Source organism: Periplaneta americana, chromosome 3, assembly GCF_040183065.1.
Source record: "Periplaneta americana isolate PAMFEO1 chromosome 3, P.americana_PAMFEO1_priV1, whole genome shotgun sequence".
Classification (NCBI taxonomy): Eukaryota; Metazoa; Arthropoda; class Insecta; order Blattodea; family Blattidae; genus Periplaneta; species Periplaneta americana.
The window spans coordinates 145165957-145189533 of NC_091119.1; the positions used below are offsets into that span (position 1 = coordinate 145165957).

At 34.7% G+C, this 23577-nt stretch overlaps 1 protein-coding gene across 2 annotated transcripts in view; it reads left to right on the plus strand.

Moving 5' to 3' along the window:
* Positions 1 to 23577, plus strand: part of spn-E (spindle E) — a 67662-nt gene that overhangs the window by 13711 nt on the left and 30374 nt on the right. For both annotated transcript variants that reach the window (XR_011331424.1, XM_069821744.1), the window contains exons 4-12: positions 371 to 796; positions 6684 to 6857; positions 7189 to 7382; positions 12724 to 12875; positions 13328 to 13494; positions 13946 to 14113; positions 17427 to 17589; positions 19087 to 19214; positions 23210 to 23428. Coding sequence is in view for 1 of the 2 variants with exons in the window: in XM_069821744.1 (XP_069677845.1) it covers positions 371 to 796; positions 6684 to 6857; positions 7189 to 7382; positions 12724 to 12875; positions 13328 to 13494; positions 13946 to 14113; positions 17427 to 17589; positions 19087 to 19214; positions 23210 to 23428 (1791 nt within the window). In the remaining variant the exon portion in view is untranslated. The remainder of the gene's footprint in view (positions 1 to 370; positions 797 to 6683; positions 6858 to 7188; positions 7383 to 12723; positions 12876 to 13327; positions 13495 to 13945; positions 14114 to 17426; positions 17590 to 19086; positions 19215 to 23209; positions 23429 to 23577) is intronic.

Below are 23577 nucleotides of genomic sequence, written 5' to 3' on the forward strand. Positions count from 1 at the left end.
ACTTTCAATATTTGTGTGCGGTGGAGGACAAAAGAGTGAGCACAGGTTAACTTTGAGTGGGCACAAGTTCATTAAAGCCCTCCCTCCCATATTGGAGGAGACTCAGGTTTAAATTCGGAGTCAAAACAAGAAGTTGAAGAAAGTCTACAGAGTACCCTTTTCCTGTGTTCACTAATCGACCTCTATATTGGTGCAGCAAACCCAGACTACTTACAACAATTGACAGTGTTACAGTGCCAGTCTGTCTCATTTGAACTTAACATTTGGTTTTGAAATAGAGCAAGCATTGACAAAGATATAGTCTTACATGACCATATACTTTGTCTCCATTATTGATAAATTACTAACTTCGTAATCTTGGTATTTTCAGATTGTGTCCAGGGTAGAAACAAATCAGGTAACAGTCATTCAAGGTGTTACTGGTTGCGGAAAAACAACTCAGGTACCACAGTTCATCTTGGACTCTTGTTATGAACGTGACGCACCCTGTAACATCATAATAACCCAACCCAGAAGAATTGCTGCCATCACTGTTGCCAAACGTGTCAGTGAGGAGCGACAGTGGAGACTGGGAACTGTAGTGGGATACCAGATTGGATTGAACAACACAACATCTCCTGATACTCGTCTGACCTTCTGTACCACTGGCGTGCTTCTTCAGAAATTCATAAACAAGAAACACATGAATGATTACACACATGTCATCCTGGACGAAGTGCATGAACGTAACCAAGATATGGACTTTGCTCTCCTTATTGTTCGGAAATTGTTGCGGTCTAATTCTCGTGGCGTGAAGGTAGGTTTAATATATTTTTATGTTTTTAAATTTATATCTGTCATTAAGCTTACTAAAATTTATTTTACAATATTAATTTTTCTATTCTGAAGTAGACTTTTGAGTGTTCCACTGTGACCAGGATCTTAACATCTCCGTAATTTTAGAACTACAATACATGTTCCATGATTCAGGACTTAGAAATAGAAATATGACTTGAAGGGTCACCTGCTCTGTTGGACCTGTAATGCCTGATCCACTGAATCTGTTGGTCAGTTTGATTGATGCAGCATCATCTGCGGAAAATAATCTGTTGCAGGGCTGCTCATGATACACTGTGGAAAACTGCTATAAATAAGTTAATCAAATAAACTACAGGGTTGTTTCCGATCTGTGACAATGAGTTTGAATGACATCATGTGAATCAGGAAGGATATTATATTCCAAAATCTCAAGAAAGTTATTTCATACCATGTTCATCCTCCTCCAGTCTTGACACTGAATTGCTAGCTGTTGATGCTGCTCTTCAGTGTGTTACTCAAATTTCTGAAAAATCTATTTGCATTTACCGACTCCAAGGGGGCTATATTTAATATAATTAAATATGTACCAAACCTATATGCACATAGAATTATTCCAATTCAGAAACAACTTCCTTACTTACTGGCTTTTAAGGAACCTGGAGGTTCATTGCCACCCTCACATAAGCCCGCCATCGGTCCCTATCCTGAGCAAGATTAATCCATTCTCTATCATCATATCCCACCTCCCTCAAATCCATTTTAATATTATCTTCCCATCTACGTCTTGGCCTCCCTAAAGGTCTTTTTTCCTCCGGCCTCCCAACTAATACTCTATATGCATTTCTGGGTTCGCCCATACGTGCTACATGCCCTGCCCATCTCAAACGTCTGGATTTAATGTTCCTAATTATGTCAGGTGAAGAATACAATGCGTGCAGTTCTGTGTTGTGTAACTTTCTCCATTCTCCTGTAACTTCATCCTTTTTAACCCCAAATATTTTCCTAAGCACCTTATTCTCAAACACCCTTATCCTATGTTCCTCTCTCAAAGTGAGAGTCCAAGTTTCACAACCATAAAGAACAATCGGTAATATAACTGTTTTATAAATTCTAACTTTCAGATTTTTGGACAGCAGACTGGATGATAAAAGCTTCTCAACCGAATAGTAACAGGCATTTCCCATATTTATTCTGTGTTCTTATTTGAAGGATTCGTAACAAGCTGTTTTTTACGGTGATGGGTTGTTAGCCCTTCGCCCAACCCCCAAGCTGGAGGACCACCCCTTATCGGCTGTCCGCGACTGCTTATTCAATATATTCACAGCTACCCTCCATATCTGGAGGCCATCTCCTCGATCCGCAACCTGAGGACGCGCCATGCCATGGTGATAGGGACCCACAATACATGGATTCAGAAACAACTACGTAAACTAAAAGAACTCCAAAAGGAAATAACATTTCAATGGATACCTGGTCATTGTGGTATATCTGGAAACGAGAAAGTCGATAATATTGCAAAACAGGCAACATATTTGCAACCAACACTTCTTCAAGTGATATCTCTATCCAGTGCTTTTGCTTCAGTAAAGTCTCATTTTACAAACCTATGGATCAACAATTGGCTCTCTTCTGAGAAAGGAAAAATTTTACAGTCTGTACAAAGGAAACCAAATGACCTGGAAATGTACAAAAACTTGCCCAGACATGTTCAAACATTTTTAACAAGAGCCAGAACAGGTCACATTGTCACTCAGTTGTGCCTACACTGATTTCACATTTCTGATAATCCCACTTGTCTGTGGTGTAATAATCATGATGAACATCTGGAACACATCCTTCTATACTGTCCATCCATAAACCACAAAAGAAGTAAATTAAAATCATCAGTACCAGTTGCAGAAGACACAGCCCTGCAGTATATATTGACTACACCCCAACTCTGGCTACTAGCAACAGGGATCTATAATGAACACCGTTCAAAATACCCCTCATTTCTCGTGAAAAACATCAACTGAATAGATTACAGTGGACTATAGTGGACTTCATGTTGTCAGCAAACAGCTGGATGCATTAAAAAGATTGATTTGATGTGAATCAGGAATCACATGACAGCTGAACTGTGGTGCGAGGTGACAGACCAGTTGTGAGTGATCTCATAGTCAGAGTGCACGGCGACTTACAGCAGAAATTCCCAAGAAAATCGAGCCTTTTTGGAGGGGTACATAACAACCCTTTCCGATACCAAGTACAGTTAAGTGGAAATAAAAGATGCCTGCAATAAATGAGGTTTCGTTATTTCCAAGAAAGGCATCTTCTGTGTACTTAATAAGATTGATAAAGCTCGAATGGAATTAATTTGTATCATGTCATGGGGTGTGGTGACTTGTGATGGAGGGTGGATTTGCTTGCATTTTGCACTCTGGAATTAATCCCATCCGAGCTTCGTCAGTCTTATTAAGTACACACAAGATGCCTTTCTTGGAAATAACGAAACTACGTTTTTTGCAGGCTTCTATGATTTTCACGTAACTGTACTTGGCATCGGAAAGGGTTATTATGTAACCCTCCCAAAAGGGCTCGATTTTCTTGGACATTGCTACTGTGATACACCATGCACTCTGATTATGAAATCTCTCACTACTGGTCTGTCACCTCTCGCCACAGTTCAGCTGTTGGTGTGATTTCTGAGGCACATGATGTCATTCAAATTCGTTATCAGAGATCGGAAACAACCCTGTACGTATTATTAAAATATTTTCTATATATAAAACAATTTTAAGATTTAAAACAGAGACGATAATAATTCACACTGCTCATTGATGATGCCTATAATACATTTTTCCACAGTTTGGTAGTGAATACCAAAAGTGTTTAATATACACCATGTAAATTTGGACATACTACCCCTATTACCAGAAGCAGTGTATGATGTGATATGATATGATATATTTCGTCACAGCACTTCTTTACATGTAATGGTGTACCTCACATTTCTGTATCCAGTGCCACCATTAACATATTATTACAATAACACATTATTTGCAGTACACGTCTACACAAATACTCCCAATTACACTGTGTACCTTTTTTGTTACTTGGTCAAACTCCCCTTCAGTATTTCTCCTACATTTCATTTGCTACTCTCTATTTGTTCATTAATCCTGATATATCTTAATATTATATACTCCTTTCACACCCCCTTTTTCCTCTAACTACTATTCACTAAAATCTCAATTTCAATTTATCTCTATAAATTATCATATTGAATTATTTGTTCTTTGACCTTTTCTCCTATCTTTCTCTTATATTCATTTACTGTTCCAACGTTCAAATGTTAGTACTAATTTATGCGGTCACTTGTTCATTTCTCTTAACCCTTTCTTACTATTTTCACTCATTCCTATTTGCGCTCGCTTTCACTTTCTCACTATTCTGCTTACACCTAATCCATTGTCACTAGAAGCAGTATATTAGCAAACACACATTAACAGTAAACTTTTGAAAACATACTGTGATAATTTCACAACAAAATCACAGTAATATATTTTCAGGTATAAAGTTACAATATTTATATGCAAATACACAATAAAATTTCTATAAACTTACTTTCAACTGAGATGTCAGTGCATGTTATTGATTGCAATGTACTGCTTCTAGTACCACACTGGTGTGACCGTATCCTGTGTGGAAATAGATTGTAAATATTTGGAATAAGTTTAGAATTTTTCTAAAACTGGTTGTATATTCATAAATTCTTCCAGATGTATAGCCTACCTTTAAAATGGGATTCTTTAAAAGTAGGAATTATTTGCATTATTTTTATGGTACCGGTAGTTCTGTTGGGACTTTTGAAATCATACCTTAATAGAAACAAATTATGATAAAAGGAATCTTCATTTGACTGTCTATTTATTATGACTCATTCAATAAGTGAATAACATGTAAAAACAAGTAGTGGTTACAAGTACTTTCGCCTTATCTGGCATCATTAGGTAACTTAGAAAGCATGATGAAAAAGATATTCAGCTAGTCAATATAATATAATATAACATAATATTGTTTTATTTGGAGTTCAGTCTAATTGACATATCACAAGTTTAAAATCAATGACATTTACATATGTAAATGATCATTGTGTATTATGAAAATTAAAGCAAATGTTTTCGCCCTTCGGGCATCATCAGGCATTTTACATACAATATCTTGTACATTTTTTCATGTCTTTGTTGTGGAATGTGTACTAACTGATTAAACACAACCTTTATATAATAATGAAACAACTATTTTATGATTGACTTATGATGATTAACGATCTAAAATGTAAAAATACAAGTATAAAATTTAATATATAATAAAATTGTGGCTGAACTGTTGATCTTATGTTTAAATTATAACATTAGTCGACAGGATGCATCGCAACTACGTCAGCCACATTCATTATAAAACCCAGTCCCACAAAATTGTTTTAATGTAATCAACACAGATAACCCAGTGCAGTACACACGTTCTTAAATAATGATTTCACCATAAAAACGAGTGATGAATCATTGAGACTCACAGTAAAACATCGAACTAGTGAAGCTGTTATGAAGTTTAAAGAGGAATCAAATGGTTTTTATCATGTTTGCAATTTTATAATGTTATAATTTAAACATAAGATCAACAGTTCAGCCACAATTTTATTATATATTAAATTTTATACTTGTATTTTTATATTTTAGATCATTAATCATCATAAGTCAATCATAAAATAGTTGTTTCATTATTATATAAAGGTTGTGTTTAATCAGTTTGTACACATTCCACAACAAAGACATGAAAAAATGTACAAGATATTGTATGTGAAATGCTGATGATGCCCGAAGTGTGAAAACGTTTGCTTTAATTTTCATAATACACAATGATCATTTACATAGCCTATGTAAATGTCATTGATTTTAAACTTGTGATATGTCAATTAGATTGAACTCCAAATAAAACAATATTACGTTATATTATATCATTAGGTAGCATAAGAAATTAATATGCATGAACGTAAAAATATAAAATGCACCAAATAGTCAACTTAAAGTATCATAAAAACGTATTAAAAGACAAGTTGAAAGAGCATAAAATAACACTGAGTTAATAAATGTGTAGAAGAATGATAAACATATAAAATTGTGAACTTACAACGTGATATATTAGGTGAGACATGTTAAAATGAATTAGGAATACAAAACCTTTAAATATTAGATATGAGTCACTGTTCATGTGAACGTAATGAATGTACATGACTTATTATCAATAAATTAAATATTCAGTTTGTGAGGTAAGATGTTGCCGAAGAAAAGCTTAATGACAAATATGTTACATAAGATTACAATATAATATATATGAATATTTATTTTGTTGTTCAGTATTACTGATAAGTCATTTAGACTGAACAACAAAATAAATAAATAAATATTCACACATATTATATTGTATATCGACTTATCTGAAAATTATCATCACAATGCTTGCTAACATAAGATTACATTGTGTATAGATAGGCCAATAAAGTGAGTATGGTAGTCGAAGTGTGGTGGAAACGTGTTCTGTAATGTAAGAGAAGAAAGATAATTACCCTACTTTAGAAACTAAGTAGTTGGTGTTAACAGGAATCTTAAAACGAGGTTTTACTATACCTACATGTTTATATTGTGAATAAAAAATATAATTTGCTGTCTGTTAATATCATTGTTTAGTTTACCGAAGAAGAGCATTTGAAATAATGGCGTAAATTTTTAAATATGTGAAATAATTAAAGACAAATGTTCAGTTGATTAGAATTTGTAATTGAAATGCCTTCTGTTTCATATGACAAGAATTTTAATTCAAAAGCCCTTCCTTTCACATTGCAGGTGATTCTCATGTCTGCAACATTTAATGTTCAGAGATTTTCAGAGTACTTTTCATACCCTGTGCTCAACAAGTTGGAGCCAGCTCAAATCATTGATCTAGACAAAAGTCATGGCCAGAAAACTACATATACAATCAGCAAATACTACCTCTGTCAGCTGTCGGTATTGGGATTGGTAAGTTTGTAATGATTTTTTACATTTATAGGCATACAGCTTTTTTAATAATTAAAGTGACTGCAGTATTTGATAATTTGGTTTTTAGTAGTTCTCATGTCTCTATGGGCAATTGATCGAATTTCAGTAAGCTGAAAGGTAGTGCAGTGTTGTATCCTGCTAAATAGAATAAGCTTGTACTAATGTTAGGAAGAACTTGTTTTGATTTGGGAAAAATGATCGCGAGTTTCTGATTTCTGTATACACCTGATTTAGCATGTATAGTCAGTATGTACTGTAAAATAGTCTCATTTGTTATAAATAAGTAATCTTTGTACTTTGTTGTTGAAAGCTTCCAGAAATAAGAGAAGATGATCCAGGAATCTCAGAACTTGCCTACCAGATAGCAGTGAACTTAATTAAGGAATTTGATGGACTTGAGCAACGTGGTAATAAAACTAGGAAAGGTGCTGTGCTTGTATTTCTTCCTGGGATATATGAAATTGAAGAGTTATATAATCTACTAAATAATGCTGCTGAAGTACAGTGAGTATGCTTCTTACCCCAGTACGAGATGACATGGTGAAAATACTAAAATATGAAAATTTGTTGTCTCCTGCTCACCATAACCAGTCTGTCTGGTGTGTTTGTCTTCAGTATTTGTCATGGACTATTATACTTCAGATTTCGCTTTTCCATTGTTTAATATTGTACCAGGCACTCAACTATTTTGTATGTACAGTATGAATTGAATAAAAAACACGTGTGAAATCTATACTAATAATAAATCTGTAGCCGAAATTTTTCTGGTAATTTTCGATTTTCCAAAAATAATTTGTCCTAAATTATATAAGAAACCACCCTGAAATCGAAAATCGCTTTTTTGAAATTTTTGTTTGTCTGTCTGTCTGTCTGGATGTTTGTTACCTTTTCACGTGGTAATGGCTGAACCGATTTATTTGAAAATTGGAATATAAATTAAGTTCGTTGTAACTTAGAATTTAGGCTATATGGCATTCAAAATATTTGATTTAAAATGGGTGTTATAAGGGGGCTTGAATTAAATAAATCGAAATATCTCCCTTATTATTAATTTTCATGGAAAGTGTTACATAACAAAAGTTTCTTTAAAAATAATTTCCGATAAGTTTTATCCCATGCAAAATTTTGATAGGACTGATATTTAATGAGATAAATGAGTTTCAAAATTACAATAACAACACCATCTAAGGCGGTGTAATGAAATAAAAACAAATGACTTTGTCTATAAGGGGCCTTGGACAACAACAATCGAAGGCTATGATACATAGCCTACAGAGAATGTTTCTGTGTTTGTATGAAGTAATATCGGAAGCTAAATTAACCGATTTGTATAATTAATTATTAATTCACCATTGGAAAGTGTAATTTCTCTATAAGGACATAATGCTATAATGTTATTACAGTAACTTCTGAGTGAATCGAGGACAAGTAAGATTAAAATAGCTTCTTATGCACAGAAAACTTGATAGGCTATTCTATACATTCGTTTCCTGTATTTCCTAAAATAATTTTTATGACCAAATGAGTGGTCTCTGGATAAAAATGATCGCATTTTAATTTTTTAAATACAATTTATATTAAGTAACATAATAAACGATTTATCCTTCTATCAAACACGAATGTTCCCTGGACCAAATGTCCCATTTTAATTATGTAATTACTTTATATTTATTTGTAACAGGTGCAGCGGACCGCACGGGTACGGCTAGTCTATAAATAAATTATGTAAATCAATGAAATAGGTTTTACAAAATAAAGACGTGGGTAAAAAATTAAATGTACATGTACAAAGAGAGGCAGCGAAAAGTTACCGTATTGTGCACTGTGCAGGAAATGTCGGGTAATCCATTGCACGACTCACTGGTAAGCTGTAGCAGGAGGGTGTTCAGTTTCATTATGGTAGGCCTAAATTATTAGTTAAGAGTTACCTAATGAGTGAATGAATGAATGAAGTTGAAAACTGATGTAGATCTTACCTGTCATCAAAGCAGCTGTTGAAAATGATGTCCGGCATTCTCAATACCAAACTTTGCATCATGTTAAAAAATTCCAGAACACTCGTGTATTTTCGCCTCTGAAATTTTAGATATCACTCACCTGATTTCATTCTCCAGGGTTTCAAAAGTATGTGGATTGTTCTTGTGGACTTTCTGTTTTAAAGTTTCCCATAAATATTACCAAAAAAGTGCTTTCCATACTACATTCCTTAAACAGCATTCGAAAATTCCTTCTGCTATCACTCAAGAAAATACTAGTGGAAACACTAGTAATGCCCCACTTTGATTATTGTGATTTCCTACTGACTGACCTCAATGTCAACCAGTCACAAAAATTACAACGTGTTCATAATTCTTGTGTTCACTTCGTCTGCGATGTCCATCGCGCTGACCACATTACCCCATCCTTCCAAACTCTAAACTAGCTACGGCTTAACGAACGTAGAAATTTTCATTCTCTTGTTCTCCTTTTCCAAGTCCTTCACACTTCTACACCTACCTACCTTGCCTCCTGTTTCAGTTACCTGTCATCATATCATAATCTCTTCATATGCACGCAAAATAGCCGCATACTAGCCATACCAACACATAAGACATCATCATACACAATCTCGCTCTCGCGCTTGTGGAATACCCTACCCAGTGACATCAGAGATTGTCGGAATTTAGTAGCATTCAAAAGCAAACTTATTAAGCATTTTCTTACTGCGTAGAGTAGGTTTAATTTGTACTTAATAAGAGAAATGCTTCTCTGTTCTTAACTTTTACAATAAACTTCTAGCTTTTATTAATCAGTTAATATTTTAGTACTTTGATTTTTATTGTATCTGTAAATTTAATATTAATTGTAATTATAATTGTAATTGTATTCTTAATATTGCAGTTGTAAACCCCTGGTAGAGGGGAAGAGAAGGCCTGATGGCCTTATCTCTACCAGGTTAAATAAATAAATAAATAAAAAAAAAATAAATAAAAATCACATGCACGCACTTAAATTGGGGGATTGAGGGGGCCAAAGTCCACAGCCAATTATTCGCTCATCGAACACCTATTCTAATGAATGCATTGAATGCTGAGCTGTATGAGCAGTGGTGTTATCCTGTTGGAAGTAGGCATGTTGTTTTTCTTCCTTAGTCAGAATTAAAAAAAATGGCTGCAGATGTTTTGCACATATCATTCCGAATTAATGGTATCATAAAAGGCAATAGGGCCAATGATTCTGTGTGCAGTAATGCCACATCAAACACCGACTTTCTGGTCGTGAAGAGGAGTTCCATGCACTACATGAGGATTGTCAGTGTCCCAATACTTTGAATTCTGAGAATTCACATACCCACTTAAACAGAAATAAGCTTTGTCCATCATGATTAAAAGAGAAGGATTGACACTATCAACATGGACAGATTTCAGCATCCATCGACAGAAATTTACATGGGCAGCTGGATCCCGTTGTGTTAACTGATGAATCATTGACACTTTGTAAGAATGAAAGTGTAGCATTTTTAGTCTCTGTAATGCCGATCTTTGTGAAATACCACACTCCTGCGCCAATCAGCATGAAAATTTCCTTGGGCTGGTTTCAATTCTCGCTTGAATATCTGCAAGCTTCTCCTTTGTTTATACCCTCCTCTGTGGTTCTCTCTTTTTGTTTAAAACAGACCCTGTTTCTCACCATTTTCTGAATAACTTGGTTATGTATTGTCTCAAAGGCATTGCAGTGTCACGAAACTGATGTAGGAACTTGTGAACAGTACTGTCATCATATGGTTTCTTCTTTAGGAGAAATGTCTCAACTAGAAAATCCATCATGTAATACTATATGTCACCTTACTTAGGGTTACCAAACATCCGTATTTAGCAGTACATGTCCATATTTTGAAGGTTTGTCCTACCGTCCGTATTTATTTTGAAGATTTGTTAAATATCCGTATTTTTATGGAAAAGTCCCAATCATCTCATTTTTTATAATTACATTTCAAAACATAATTCTGAACTGGAATAAAACTATAGTTTTTCGTCCATATATTTTATTCAGAGTCTGAACTCATTGCAGTGGTAGAATAATGTTCCAAATATTAGCATCACTGGTCAATAAACTTTCATTACAACATTACAATAGTGTTCATTACAATGTTACAGTAGTGCTGCAAGTATTTGCGTCAATGGTCAGTATTTTCTTTTGAATACAAGCCACGAATAAACCATGACAGATCGTGCTTTGTCCGTAAAATCGGTCGATCGATGTGCATAAACAGTAGCAAACGAGATTGAGCCAATTTAATATTTTTTTTTTCACCTGAAAATCAGCATCAGTAAAACTGTAAACATACGAAATTATTCTTCCAAGTGTAGTGAAGGGCATTGTTTCAGTGATCTGTCAGCAAATATATGGTGAGTGAAGTAGTTTTTGTAATTATTGCTACATGTAAAATTTGGTTAAAAAATAGGTTGGTCTTTCTCATGTAGGCCTATGTTTCTGTATACAGTGCTGGAATTAAAACGTACTGTACTGTGATTGTATTTTTTTGTTTTAACTATATTTTAATCATTTTATTTTATTGTACAGGTAATTATTTAATATATGCCTATGTAACTTAACAAGTAATAATCAATTAAATTCGACTTTTGAATCTGAAAAAGCCCTAAAGAATAAGACAGCTAGCCTACAAATGTTTTTTTTTTGTCCTGACTTTGTTCTGATTTTGAACTTGTTTGTCCTATTTTTCACTAATGAGTATCTGGTAACCCTAACCTTACTGATAGTGAACACAACACAAATAATGTTCAATAATAATTGTTTGTCTGCATCTGAAGTTTGATTAGTGTAAAGGCTGGTTCACAATAAACCGGGAACGAGAACCAGAATGAAAACGAGAAGCAGAGGACGTGAATATGAAAATTTTTGATTCACAATAAACCGAGAATGTAGACGACTATGCATATCGATATGCATGTCTATGACGATATGTAAAGTCGATATTACGCATTCTGAGGTTATTTGTGTATAATTGACCATTGGCGTTCTCTCATGAGTACAAGGCAGCCAACATAAACGCAGGTTAACCAACTTCGAAATTTCAACTGAAACATTTCATTATGTACGTTAGGCCTACTATAAATATGCCCATGCATCTTTATTATCACAACCTATTTTAAGTCTACCATAACGTAAAATAATTAGAGAAGAAACATTTGTAATAGAGCAAAAATGAACATAACAGTAGTTATTGAATTGAAGCATGAATATGTAGTATGTAATACAACCAATACAGTAATAAAATATGATTCACTTCCGATCGGTGTTCCAAGATGCAACTATTGAAAGCCACGTATTCTCCTTCATTTTCTCATCTTTATACGAGGCGCGCCGCTTATCGTAAACGTGAGGGTTTTCCTCAACACTCAAAATTAGAATCTCATCAAATAAAACTTGCTCCATGATGCACAGCACAGAACAAAATAATGCATAGGTTATGTCATGGTCTTCTTGCTACAAAATATACGACGACAAAATAGCTTTTAGATGGCAATAGAATGAATCTAGTGGGCTGTGATCGGAAACGTGAATGCCAAAGTTGAAACTTGGGCAACTCTCCGTTCCCGATCCCGGGCTCCGGCAAGCTTTTCGTTAATTGTGAATGCTCACATTTAAATGTACACATTTTAACAATTTTACCGTTTTTGTTTTTGTTCCGATTCTCGTTTCCAGTTTATTGTGAACCAGCCTTAATATGTAGCTAGTTGGCGATGTATGCAATGCAGGGAGAAAGGAACTAGTCACCTACAGTAAGATTAATGAATATGGTACAATTATTGTATATTGTGTATATATGTGTTTGTGATTTCAGTAAGCTTAAATGGTGGATAAGACCACTTCATTCAACTATTACTACTGAGGAGCAGGAAGCAGTATTCAAACTGCCACCAGCTGGTTACAGGAAGATAATTTTGTCAACCAATATTGCAGAGAGCTCCATTACTGTGCCTGACATAGTTTATGGTAAGAATACTTAATGGTAAAAAAACTTAGCACATTTATACCAGGTGAAAGTAAGTAATGTAAACCACTATTCATTATTGTAATATATACTTAAAAGTTATTCCTGCAATAGGCCATGACTGTTTGGCCAAGCACCTGCATAGAATTGGAATATATCAGTCCCCTAACTGCCCATTGTGCAATTCAAATCAAGAAATGGATTCGGAACACCTCAAAATCTGTGCTTCAGTGGCTGACCATGACAATATCTTTGAAAAATATTGAAGTGCAAGAGGTCTAATGACTTTATTGTCAAACGCCTGGCATTAGGAAACAACAACAACATATATGTAAAATGAATCTGAGTATTTTTCTATGTACTTCAGTTTCCCTACTGTAGTTAAAAATAACTGATAAATAAAGAAGTGGTACTGCCATACTACACAGTCATATATTCGTTTTCTTTGTTTCAGTGGTTGACTTCTGTTTGTCGAAACAAATTATATGTGATACAAACACGAACTTCACCAGTCTGCAGGTTTGTTGGGCTTCCAAAGCAAACTGTACACAGCGAGCAGGTCGCTCTGGTCGTGTTGCTGAAGGTCGAGTTTACAGACTTGTACCACGGGCATTTTATGAGGTAAGTAAAAATACATTATCATTAACCCTCCAATATTCGGGTGGCATACAATCGTAATCCAGTCATATATATTGATGCATCATCATCACGCAGCTGCTACCAATTGTGCAGGAACTCGTATACCATCCTACACTACCTAGCATGTTCAATACAAGACCGTAGAGGAAACTACGAAAGTGTAAGCATTATTCACTAAATTTACGAAAATCTTTTATGGTACAGATTATCCGATTTTTTCGATTAACCATTCAGCCCATCCCCTTCATTACCGCGGATAATAGGGGTTCTACTGTACTGAATTCAGCTTGAAGTGCATCTGTTTGTTAACTCATATTGAGTCTTGTGTTGTCTGCAGAATGTGGTGGAAGACGAAGATATACTCGAGGTTTAGTTAATCAGTTGTGTCATAGAATACATAGTTAACTTACATTGTGCACTGTGGTGTCCACAGAAAGTTTTGGAAGATGAAGCCACACCTGAGATTTTACGATGCCCGCTTGATCGACTTGTTCTTCAAGCAAAATTGTTTGACATGGGTGAGCCCAAAGCACTCTTAGCTCTGGCCTTGGATCCCCCAGATCTCACTAACCTTGAGAACACAGTCCTTATGTTAAAGGAGGTAAGTAGACTTCAGAAGTAGAAGATTACATGAGTGTAAAATGTACTATTCATAATTTGTTAGAATTTCCCGAAACTGTTACACTGTACTCACTATAAACATATCATTAGAATTATTTGTTAATTTTTTTTAAACTCACAGTGGTGGGATGGAAACATTCTGTGCGACATATTTAGCATTTCATTTGAAACAGAATTGAATTACAATATAAATGCAATGAATGTTGCGTGTTCTTTTTCAAGACGCTTCACTTTTGGCATTACATATCCTAATTGTCTTAGTCAGTGAGGGAAGTGGGGAAAAACCAGAGGCGGTATGCTACCCTAAGATTTTTTCCTGGCACACCTCGATTTAAAAAAGGCATACTTCCTCCCTTACAACATACACATACATGATGTATATAATAAATTGTTTTGTGCAGTCAGTAATGCGAGTCTTTGAAGCTTACGCAATACATTAAATTTCTTACTAAAATAATTTCAGTTATTTACTAGATTATTTTGCAATGTCCATTGAGACTTATCATTTAAAATAATGTCAAAGCTTCAAAGTACCTTACTTACTTACAAATGGCTTTTAAGGAACCCTAAGGTTCATTGCCGCCCTCACATAAGCCCGCCATCGGTCCCTATCCTGTGCAAGATTAATCCAGTCTCTATCATCATATCCCACCTCCCTCAAATCCATTTTAATATTATCCTCCCATCTACGTCTTGGCCTCTCTAAAGGTCTTTTTCCCTCCGGTCTCCCAACTAACACTCTATATGCATTTCTGGATTCGCCCATACGTGCTACATGTCCTGCCCATCTCAAACGTCTGGATATAATGTTCCTAATTATGTCAATGTGTGCAGTTCTGTGTTGTGTAACTTTCTCCATTCTCCTGTAACTTCATCCCTCTTAGCCCCAAATATTTTCCTAAGCACCTTATTCTCAAACACCCTTAACCTATGTTCCTCTCTCAGAGTGAGAGTCCAAGTTTCACAACCATACAGAACAACCGGTAATATAACTGTTTTATAAATTCTAACTTTCAAATTTTTTGACAGCAGACTAGATGATAAAAGCTTCCCAACCGAATAATAACACACATTTCCCATATTTATTCTGCGTTTAATTTCCTCCCGAGTATCATTTATATTTGTTACTGTTGCTCCAAGATATTTGAATTTTTCCACCCCTTCGAAGGATAAATCTCCAATTTTTATATTTCCATTTCGTACAATATTCTGGTCACGAGACATAATCATATACTTTGTCTTTTCGGGATTTACTTCCAAACCGATCACTTTACTTGCTTCAAGTAAAATTTCCATGTTTTCCGTAATCGTTTGTGGATTTTCTCCTAACATATTCACGTCATCTGCATAGACAAGAAGCTGATGTAACCTGTTCAATTCCAAACCCTGCCTGTTATCCTGAACTTTCCTAATGGCATATTCTAAAGCGAAGTTAAAAAGTAAAGGTGATAGTGCATCTCCCTGCTTTAGCCCGCAGTGAATTGGAAAAGCATTAGATAGAAACTGACCTATACGGATTCTGCTGTATGTTTCACTGAGACACATTTTAATTAATCGAACTAGTTTTTGGGAATACCAAATTCAATAAGAATATCATATAATACTTCCCTCTTAACCGAGTCATATGCCTTTTTGAAATCTATGAATAACTGTACCCTTATACTCCCATTTTTTCTCCAATATCTGTCGAATACAAAAAATCTGATCAATAGTTGATCTATTACGCCTAAAACCGCACTGATGATCCCCAATAATTTCATCTACATATGGAGTTAATCTTCTCAAAAGAATATACCTTACTTAATTATTAATAAAAAGTGCAACAACAAAAATGACACAGTCACTAAATTGGCAACAATGGCCACCACAAGCTACAGACCACAGCTTCTATACTTGAAATACTACCGTTGTAAGCAATCCAGGGGTTGACTTACAAAATAAACGTGTCTAAATACACGTTGAATACAGTTCCAGAGGGCTGTTGTTTAGATTTAAGAAGCAAACAGACAGTAATCTTTGCTGTGAAGAAAAGTATAAATAAATTTTTAGAGATCACATTTTTTCAGTGACGGTATGTCATTTTTCACTAACGGTATGTTTTCTGGCCATAGAAACCAGTGGCAGTATTCCATACTGGCGCATACCGTCTCACTTCCCTCACTGGTCTTAGTTGAGCCCTCCATTTATTTGCTACAGGATGCAAAATATGTTCCTGCATATGAGTTTTTACGTCATTATATGAAGAACAAAGAGTAAGTATTGTGATGCATACAGCAATTTTTCTTCTCAAGTCTAACAATGACATCATACACCCACCCTCTTCTTACTTCCTTCACTTTGTTAGAAGTAAGCAGACAGATATCAGCAGTGGATGTACACTTGCAATACCGTAGGATATGTGTTTCGAAATGTCTCTTTCGAAACAGAAAAGAAATACGAAAAAACGTAAATTTTAAGAAGCATGGGAAGAACAGTTTTTCTTTCGTGGTAATGTCGAAAATATGAGATGCTTAATTTGTTGTGAAATGTTAAATGGACTATAAAGAATAATCTACGATGTCATTATTCTTGTTATTATAAAAATTGCCACACCCTTACAAGTTCAATATTTCATTAATAAACAAACAATAAAAAGTATTGGCTTCTATATTTTCTTCAGGGTAAAATGCTTTGGCATTTTTTCGACGTATGTAGTGCAATTTCCAACTTCGTGATTAACCTGGTACGTTTTTCTAATTTCAAAGTCTACTGTTGTGAAGTACTTATTTTTTTGCATGGTGAATAAGAAAATATATTTTCTTTTATTAATAATACAATAATAATGAATAGAAGGGGAAGAAGTTAACATTGATCAGGTATATGTAGCTAATTAGTTGAAGAATATTATGTTGTTTCTGTTTTCCGGTCACAGTTCCACTCCTCTCTCTCTCTCTCTCTCTCTCTCTCTCTCTCTTTGCGATAGTGGTGTGCAGGTTGCATTTCTATTATGTCACAGTTTCATGGCATTAGGCAACCACTGGATTAGGGTTTATGGAAAAAGGCATCAGCTACTATCTCTAAGTATGTAAGGAGAAATAAAATCCTCCAAGAGGGCAGTAAAGCTGTGGGTCCTGTGTCATAGATTTATGATGTATAGAACTTTGTTCTTAATGGAGGGCTCCAAGCAAAATTCGTCATTCATTTCTTGCCCATGTTGAATATTGAAGTTGAATAATCTCAGCATTTGAGAAATGTTAAATAAAATAGCTAGTTGCTGCTAGTTTCAGTTGCTAACATAGTTATCAATATCACAGGCTGGAGCCTTACTGGTAGACAGACATGGAGTGCCAAATGCTTATGATGGAGACATCACATTCATGGGTCGAGTGATGGCGAAACTTCCTGTGGACATTCATATTGCAAAACTCATTATTCTGGGACATATCTTCAGTGTTTTAGAAGAGTGTGTCATAATGGGTAAGAAGACATTATATGCTGTTTAAATTGATTTAATTATATATCGTGTGTTTTTCTGGGTGTAGGACTAGGTGCATGTACATGACTCAATTATCTGTGCATATATACTTGTGATTTGGGGACGATATTGAAAGTCGCAAATTGAAAACACATGTTCAATTAAGGCACATGCACCATGTTGAACGTCATCCTCTCTACATTTATATATAAATTAATAAATATTAAATATCAATCTAATACTCAGGCTACTTGATTCCCAAAATTGTGGTTGAACATTCCTAGGCTCTCTTATTCGCAATGAATTTCAATAAAGGTAATCTTACCTGCAGCTATTTTCAGCTTAAAAAGTCCAACATCATCAAACAAAACAATTTTCAGTTTACTCATGGCCATCTAGAACAATCAGGTGCTCGCTACATGTTATTGTTGAATGAAGTACCGTAACGCACAAGATACTCACCCGTGATGGGTAACTTTTTATTGCTGCATGCACAGTTATTTTTAGTGGAATAAGGCATGCACTATTGAATGCATTTCATTCACTATTGCATGCTCTTGAATTCAAAGAAAAATTGAGTCGTGCAGATGCATCTATAGAGATTTAACATTGGCTTAAGAAACCTATGTATAAAAACTATGAAGAAATAACTGAATCAGTGGGCTATGTTTAGAAATTAGCAGTCTTTGACAATTTGTAAAACAAAAGAACATCAGTCTTTGACTTAGCAACCATAAATGGTGTTCTCTTGTGTTACAAAGCTTGCTGAATTCTAAACATAGTCCAGTGATTGTTACCTATATCTTTATTGTCTTTATACTTGTTTTTCTTGAGAAGTATTATTATTTATTTCGGAATATGTATGATAAGAACTTTCTTGTGTTAAATTTTAACGTACATTGTTAACATGTTTCGACCTATTATGGGTCATCTTCAGAACTGGTCGTTGTTGGTCTTGGCACCTCTTGTTTCCTGTGAGGGTGCGTTCGTAGTGTAGAGTCAAAGAGTGTATGTGTTTTGAAATTGAGTTGTGTGTTGAGAATATCGTTGGGGTGTGTTTTCGTCTGTCTGTATATTTCATATTGTTCTAGTGTGTTGAGTTTCTGGCTTTTTGGTTGGATGTGCAATATTTCCATGTATGTGTTGATGTCTCTGTACACTCTTTGACTCTACACTACGAACATACACTCTTCGACTCTACACTACGAACGCACCCTCACAGGAAACAAGAGGCGCCAAGACCAACAATGACCAGTTCTGAAGATGACCCAAAATAGGTCGAAACATGTTAACAAGGTACGTTAAAATTTAACACAAAGTTCTTATCATACATATTCCGAAGTGATACAGTGTTAAAAGTTGTGTAACCAAGATGTATTATTATTTATATTGTATTTTGATTACTAGAATTTTCCTGTGTAATAAAATGAAGTAAAAATGGATTCTTTTTATTTTAAATAAACACTACTGATACCGATATTTCAAATTTGTGTTGCTAGGTGCTGCCATGTCATTGAAGAGTGTGTTCAGTACACCCTTTCAGGAAAGGCTGGCTGCATACAACTCCAAACTCACTTGGGCTGACAGCTCTTGCAGTGATTGCATTAGTTTCTTAAATGCATATAAGGTGAGTATCGTACCTTAATCAGTGAGACATTTTGAAAATTGCACAAAATCTAATTTTATTGAACTGTGTTTTTGTCTCTGTGTACAGCAATTCCTCTCTATAAATGCTTGCTTCAGCCAATGTTTGGTTCTGTCAGGGAGTCATCTGTATAATATACTTGTAGCCACTATTGTTGTGGGTATTGTTTAATAATTTCATACTATTACTACTTTTATTTTGTTATTTCTTCGAATTTATGTGTTTAAAAATATTGCATGTATGGTAAACTACAGGGCAAGACAAACTAGATGTGTTTCTGTTTCTTTGGACTATCACACTCATTCAACACGGTCTAAGTGATAGAATAATGAATCAAGGTCTTCAGTCTCTCCTTTCACTTCACAGGATCACTTAATTCTGTATTTTAATTCAGCTCTTGTTGATTTTTACTTAATGAGAAAGAGAGATTGGATCATTGTGTTCTTTGTAAGTTTTACAGGAAATCATATATCAGTTCTGAAAGTTGATTGCACATTAATGCCTCTGGGTATTTTAGACTGTCTTGGGTTTTACTAAAATGACAGCATAAAGGATTTCATTTTTGGTATGAAACATCTCACAATCAGAATTCATTACTTCCAGTGAGAAGGTGGTGAGCAAGAATGGTGACTGGCAGAGAACTCTAAAAGAAATATCATAGAAAAAAATGTTTAATCTATTGCTTTAATCATACCTTCTGCTTCTATAGTGAATGAACGTCTATTATCCGAACTGATTGGGGCCAGATCTAGTTCGATTATTCGATTTTTTGGGTAACCAAATCTAGAAACCACAGGATGCATAACATTTAAAGATTCCTATAATGTAATTCTACAATTAAAATACTTACAAAATACAGTAGCCTTACTTACTTACTACTTACTTACAAATGCTTTTAAGGAACCTGAAGGTTCATTGCCGCCCTCACATAAGTCCGCCATCGGTCCCTATCCTGTGCAAGATTAATCCACTCCCTATCATCATATCCCATCTCCGTCAAATCCATTTTAATATCCTCCCATCTACATCTCGGCCTCCCCAAAGGTGTTTTTCCTTCTGGCCTTCCAACTAACACTCTATATGCATTTCTGGTTTCACCCATATGTGCTACATGCCTGCCCATCAGAAACATCTGGATATACAATAGCCTACTTAATAAAAAAATAACACAGTACCTGATATTGGTTCTCCTTGCAAACACCATTGCACAAATCAAATGTAAATTGCCTGTTCAAGAATGGAAACATTGCCTGTTCAAGAATGGAAACATTTCCTTTTCTCATGTCCCACCCAGGACCCCCCTCCTGCCATCCTAGGAGTCAAGTTTGGATGCAAATTGTAAAATATTTTTGCAATTTCGTTTGATGACAGAGATGGTGAATTTTTCTACATTTCACATTTTGAATATGTTCAAAACCAAGCTCTCAGACTCATTACTGGTGGAATCAAAACAACTCCAATAGATTCTATGAGATTCCTCACTAATATTAACAGTATCAAAATGACAATAGAAGAAAAAGCACTGATTCAATATGAAAAACTTATCAGATTACCAGGAAACAATTGGCATTCATACAGTTCTCTCTGTAGATTGAAAACACAAAAAAGTTTCATATCCATTGTTAAGAATTAAAACAGAAAATCAGTATCCCGAATTTAAAAGAAAACTTACAAATTAAACCAAAATCCTTTAACTCTATTAAATATAGAATATAATCTAAATTTAACAGAAGAAATACTGCAATCAGAAGTAAACACTGAAATACTGAAACAATTGTCTTTAGAGACAATTAATATTAGGTACCCTCCACAAAACTGGCTTCATTTATACACCGATGGATCCTTGATCTCCAGAGAACAAGATGCCGGTGCAGGTGTCACGTGCTGTCTCTTCTCACTTTATAGATCTCTTGGATATAGAACAACAAGTTTTGATGGTGAAATCATTGCAATAAGTGAAAGTCTCAGGAATCTTCTATGCCACATCAATAAATTTAAGAATGCAGTTATATTGTCAGACTCCAAAGCAGCTATTCTATCAATAGTCTCTAAACACACACCTTCATCTCAAACAGAAGAAATAACTAAAATGCTCTCTCAATTAATATCACTCAATAAAAGAATTGTATTCCAATGGATACTATCCCATTGTGGAATCCTGGGAAACGAGAATGCGGATGCTTTAGCAAAGAAGGGCAGCACTGCTACTTACAGACCTGTTACTAAATCTACGTATTACTCTGTGAAGAGATTTATTAAATCTACATATTTAGACTTCAACAAACAAAATTTGATAACACAATCCCAAGGGAAAAAATGAAACTCTCTGCATCAAAATCCACAGTTAATTCCCGATTTACCACGAAAATCGTCTGTAGCTGCATTTAGATTGGCAACAGGCCATGATTGTTTGGCCAAACACCTGCATAGAATTGGAATATATCAGTCCCCTAACTGCCCATTGTGCAACTCAAACCAAGAAATGGATTCGGAACACCTCAAAATCTGTACTTCAGTGGCTGGCCATGATAATACCTTTGAAAAATATTGGAGTGGAAGAGGTCAAATGACTTTTATTATCAAATGCCTGGCATTAGAAAACAACAACAACAACATTCTTGCTAGAAGAGAACTGCTTTCTCCTTTTGCTATGCTAGTTTTTTAAATTTCTAATTTTATATCATTCACTCATTGTGTTTCTTTTAAATCGAAGATGCCATGTCTTGTAGTGTATATTGCTCTGTCTACAAAGCACAAGGCTATAAAACATGAGCGTACAAGAGAACATAACACAACACAACACTTTAACTTACTTTTTAAAAAATTTGTTGACATTAATTAATTAATGAAGTCAAATGATGTACTCTACTTGGCCTAGACATTCTGAGAGAAAGCTGCTAAGCTATTTTTACAAATGTTATTTGACCAGGCTATCGAAACTATCGATAGTCAAATTATTTCCAATACTATTGATAGTATCGAAAAGTGGAAAGATAATTCATGGTTTGTTCAGAACTCTTCAAGTATGATTTCAAGTATTCTTTTGAATTGTAAATGAATGACTCACACGATTCTTCACTTTGCAATCATGGGTAGAATAAAAGTGTTCTACATATCTCGCATAGATGACAGAAGGGCAGTTTTCATGATCTTCATTAATATACAAAATTATAAACTTATTATCAAGTAGAATTTTTACATTAAATCCCTATTTAACTACTACGCAAATTTCAGGCACACACTCATTATTTCTCATTTAAATAAGCAAATTCTGTATTTTGTTTCCACTTAGCCGTTCCATTCACTCAGAACTAAGTAATTTGGTCAGAAAGTATCTGTATTCACTGGGATCTTCAGTTCTCTTGGAAGGATTGTTATCCAAAACTAAAAACTTAATAATATTGTGTATTATTAGTATGTAATTCAGATTCAGTTCAGTATATATTATTAAATGAATAGTCAGTACGTGTTTAGACATAAATTGAGATATATATATTCAGTTTATAACCAATTAACTAAAAAGTTTATAATGACTATCGATAGTGAATTTTAGATAAGGGCGCATATAGCCATAATAGCTGACGTGCCCTTTTTAAACTCCACTAACAAACTATCAATAGTATTGATAGTTTTGATTATAACTATTGATAGTGGGAACAACAGTCGATAGTACTATCGGTGCTATCATGACTGTCATCTCTCCCATTTCTACAGTAGGGAACTCAAAAGAATTGCACTGGAAATTTCTGAGGAGTTAGAGATAGCTTTAAACAAAGTCTTGCATTCTGTTAAAATCCCCTAACTGTTATTCCTATCAGATGGCATCTTTCACAATCTAGCCTATTATAGAATGAGAAAAAATAAACCTGTATTGTGCATTTAAAAAATAATGGACTAAAATTGACATTTGACTGTATTGCAAAGGAAACCAACAAACTATAGAATTCAAAAAAATTATTGTTTCATTTTTTTGTCAGGTGTGGTACTCAAATCACCAAAATGGTTTCTTTAGTCGCTCAGCTGGAGGTGGAGAGAAGACTTGGGCAAGACGTTACTACATCCAGCTTAAAACAATGAGGGAAGTGAATGTGTTGGTACAAGATCTCACTCAGAGATTGAAAAAACTGGGCATTGAAACGACTACAGGATATGGCAGAGTCATATGGAGTGACTTAGAGAAGCCTCTTGTTCTCAAAGTATGTTATTTTAGATTGTAAAAATGTTTCTATTGATAAATGAAGGTTTTTTTTCCTTGTCTTTCTTAAATTATCCGAATAGGTGTATTACAAATTTATAACTTCTTTGTTGCATGTAAACAATTGGGTTCCACTCTTGTTATTTTCAG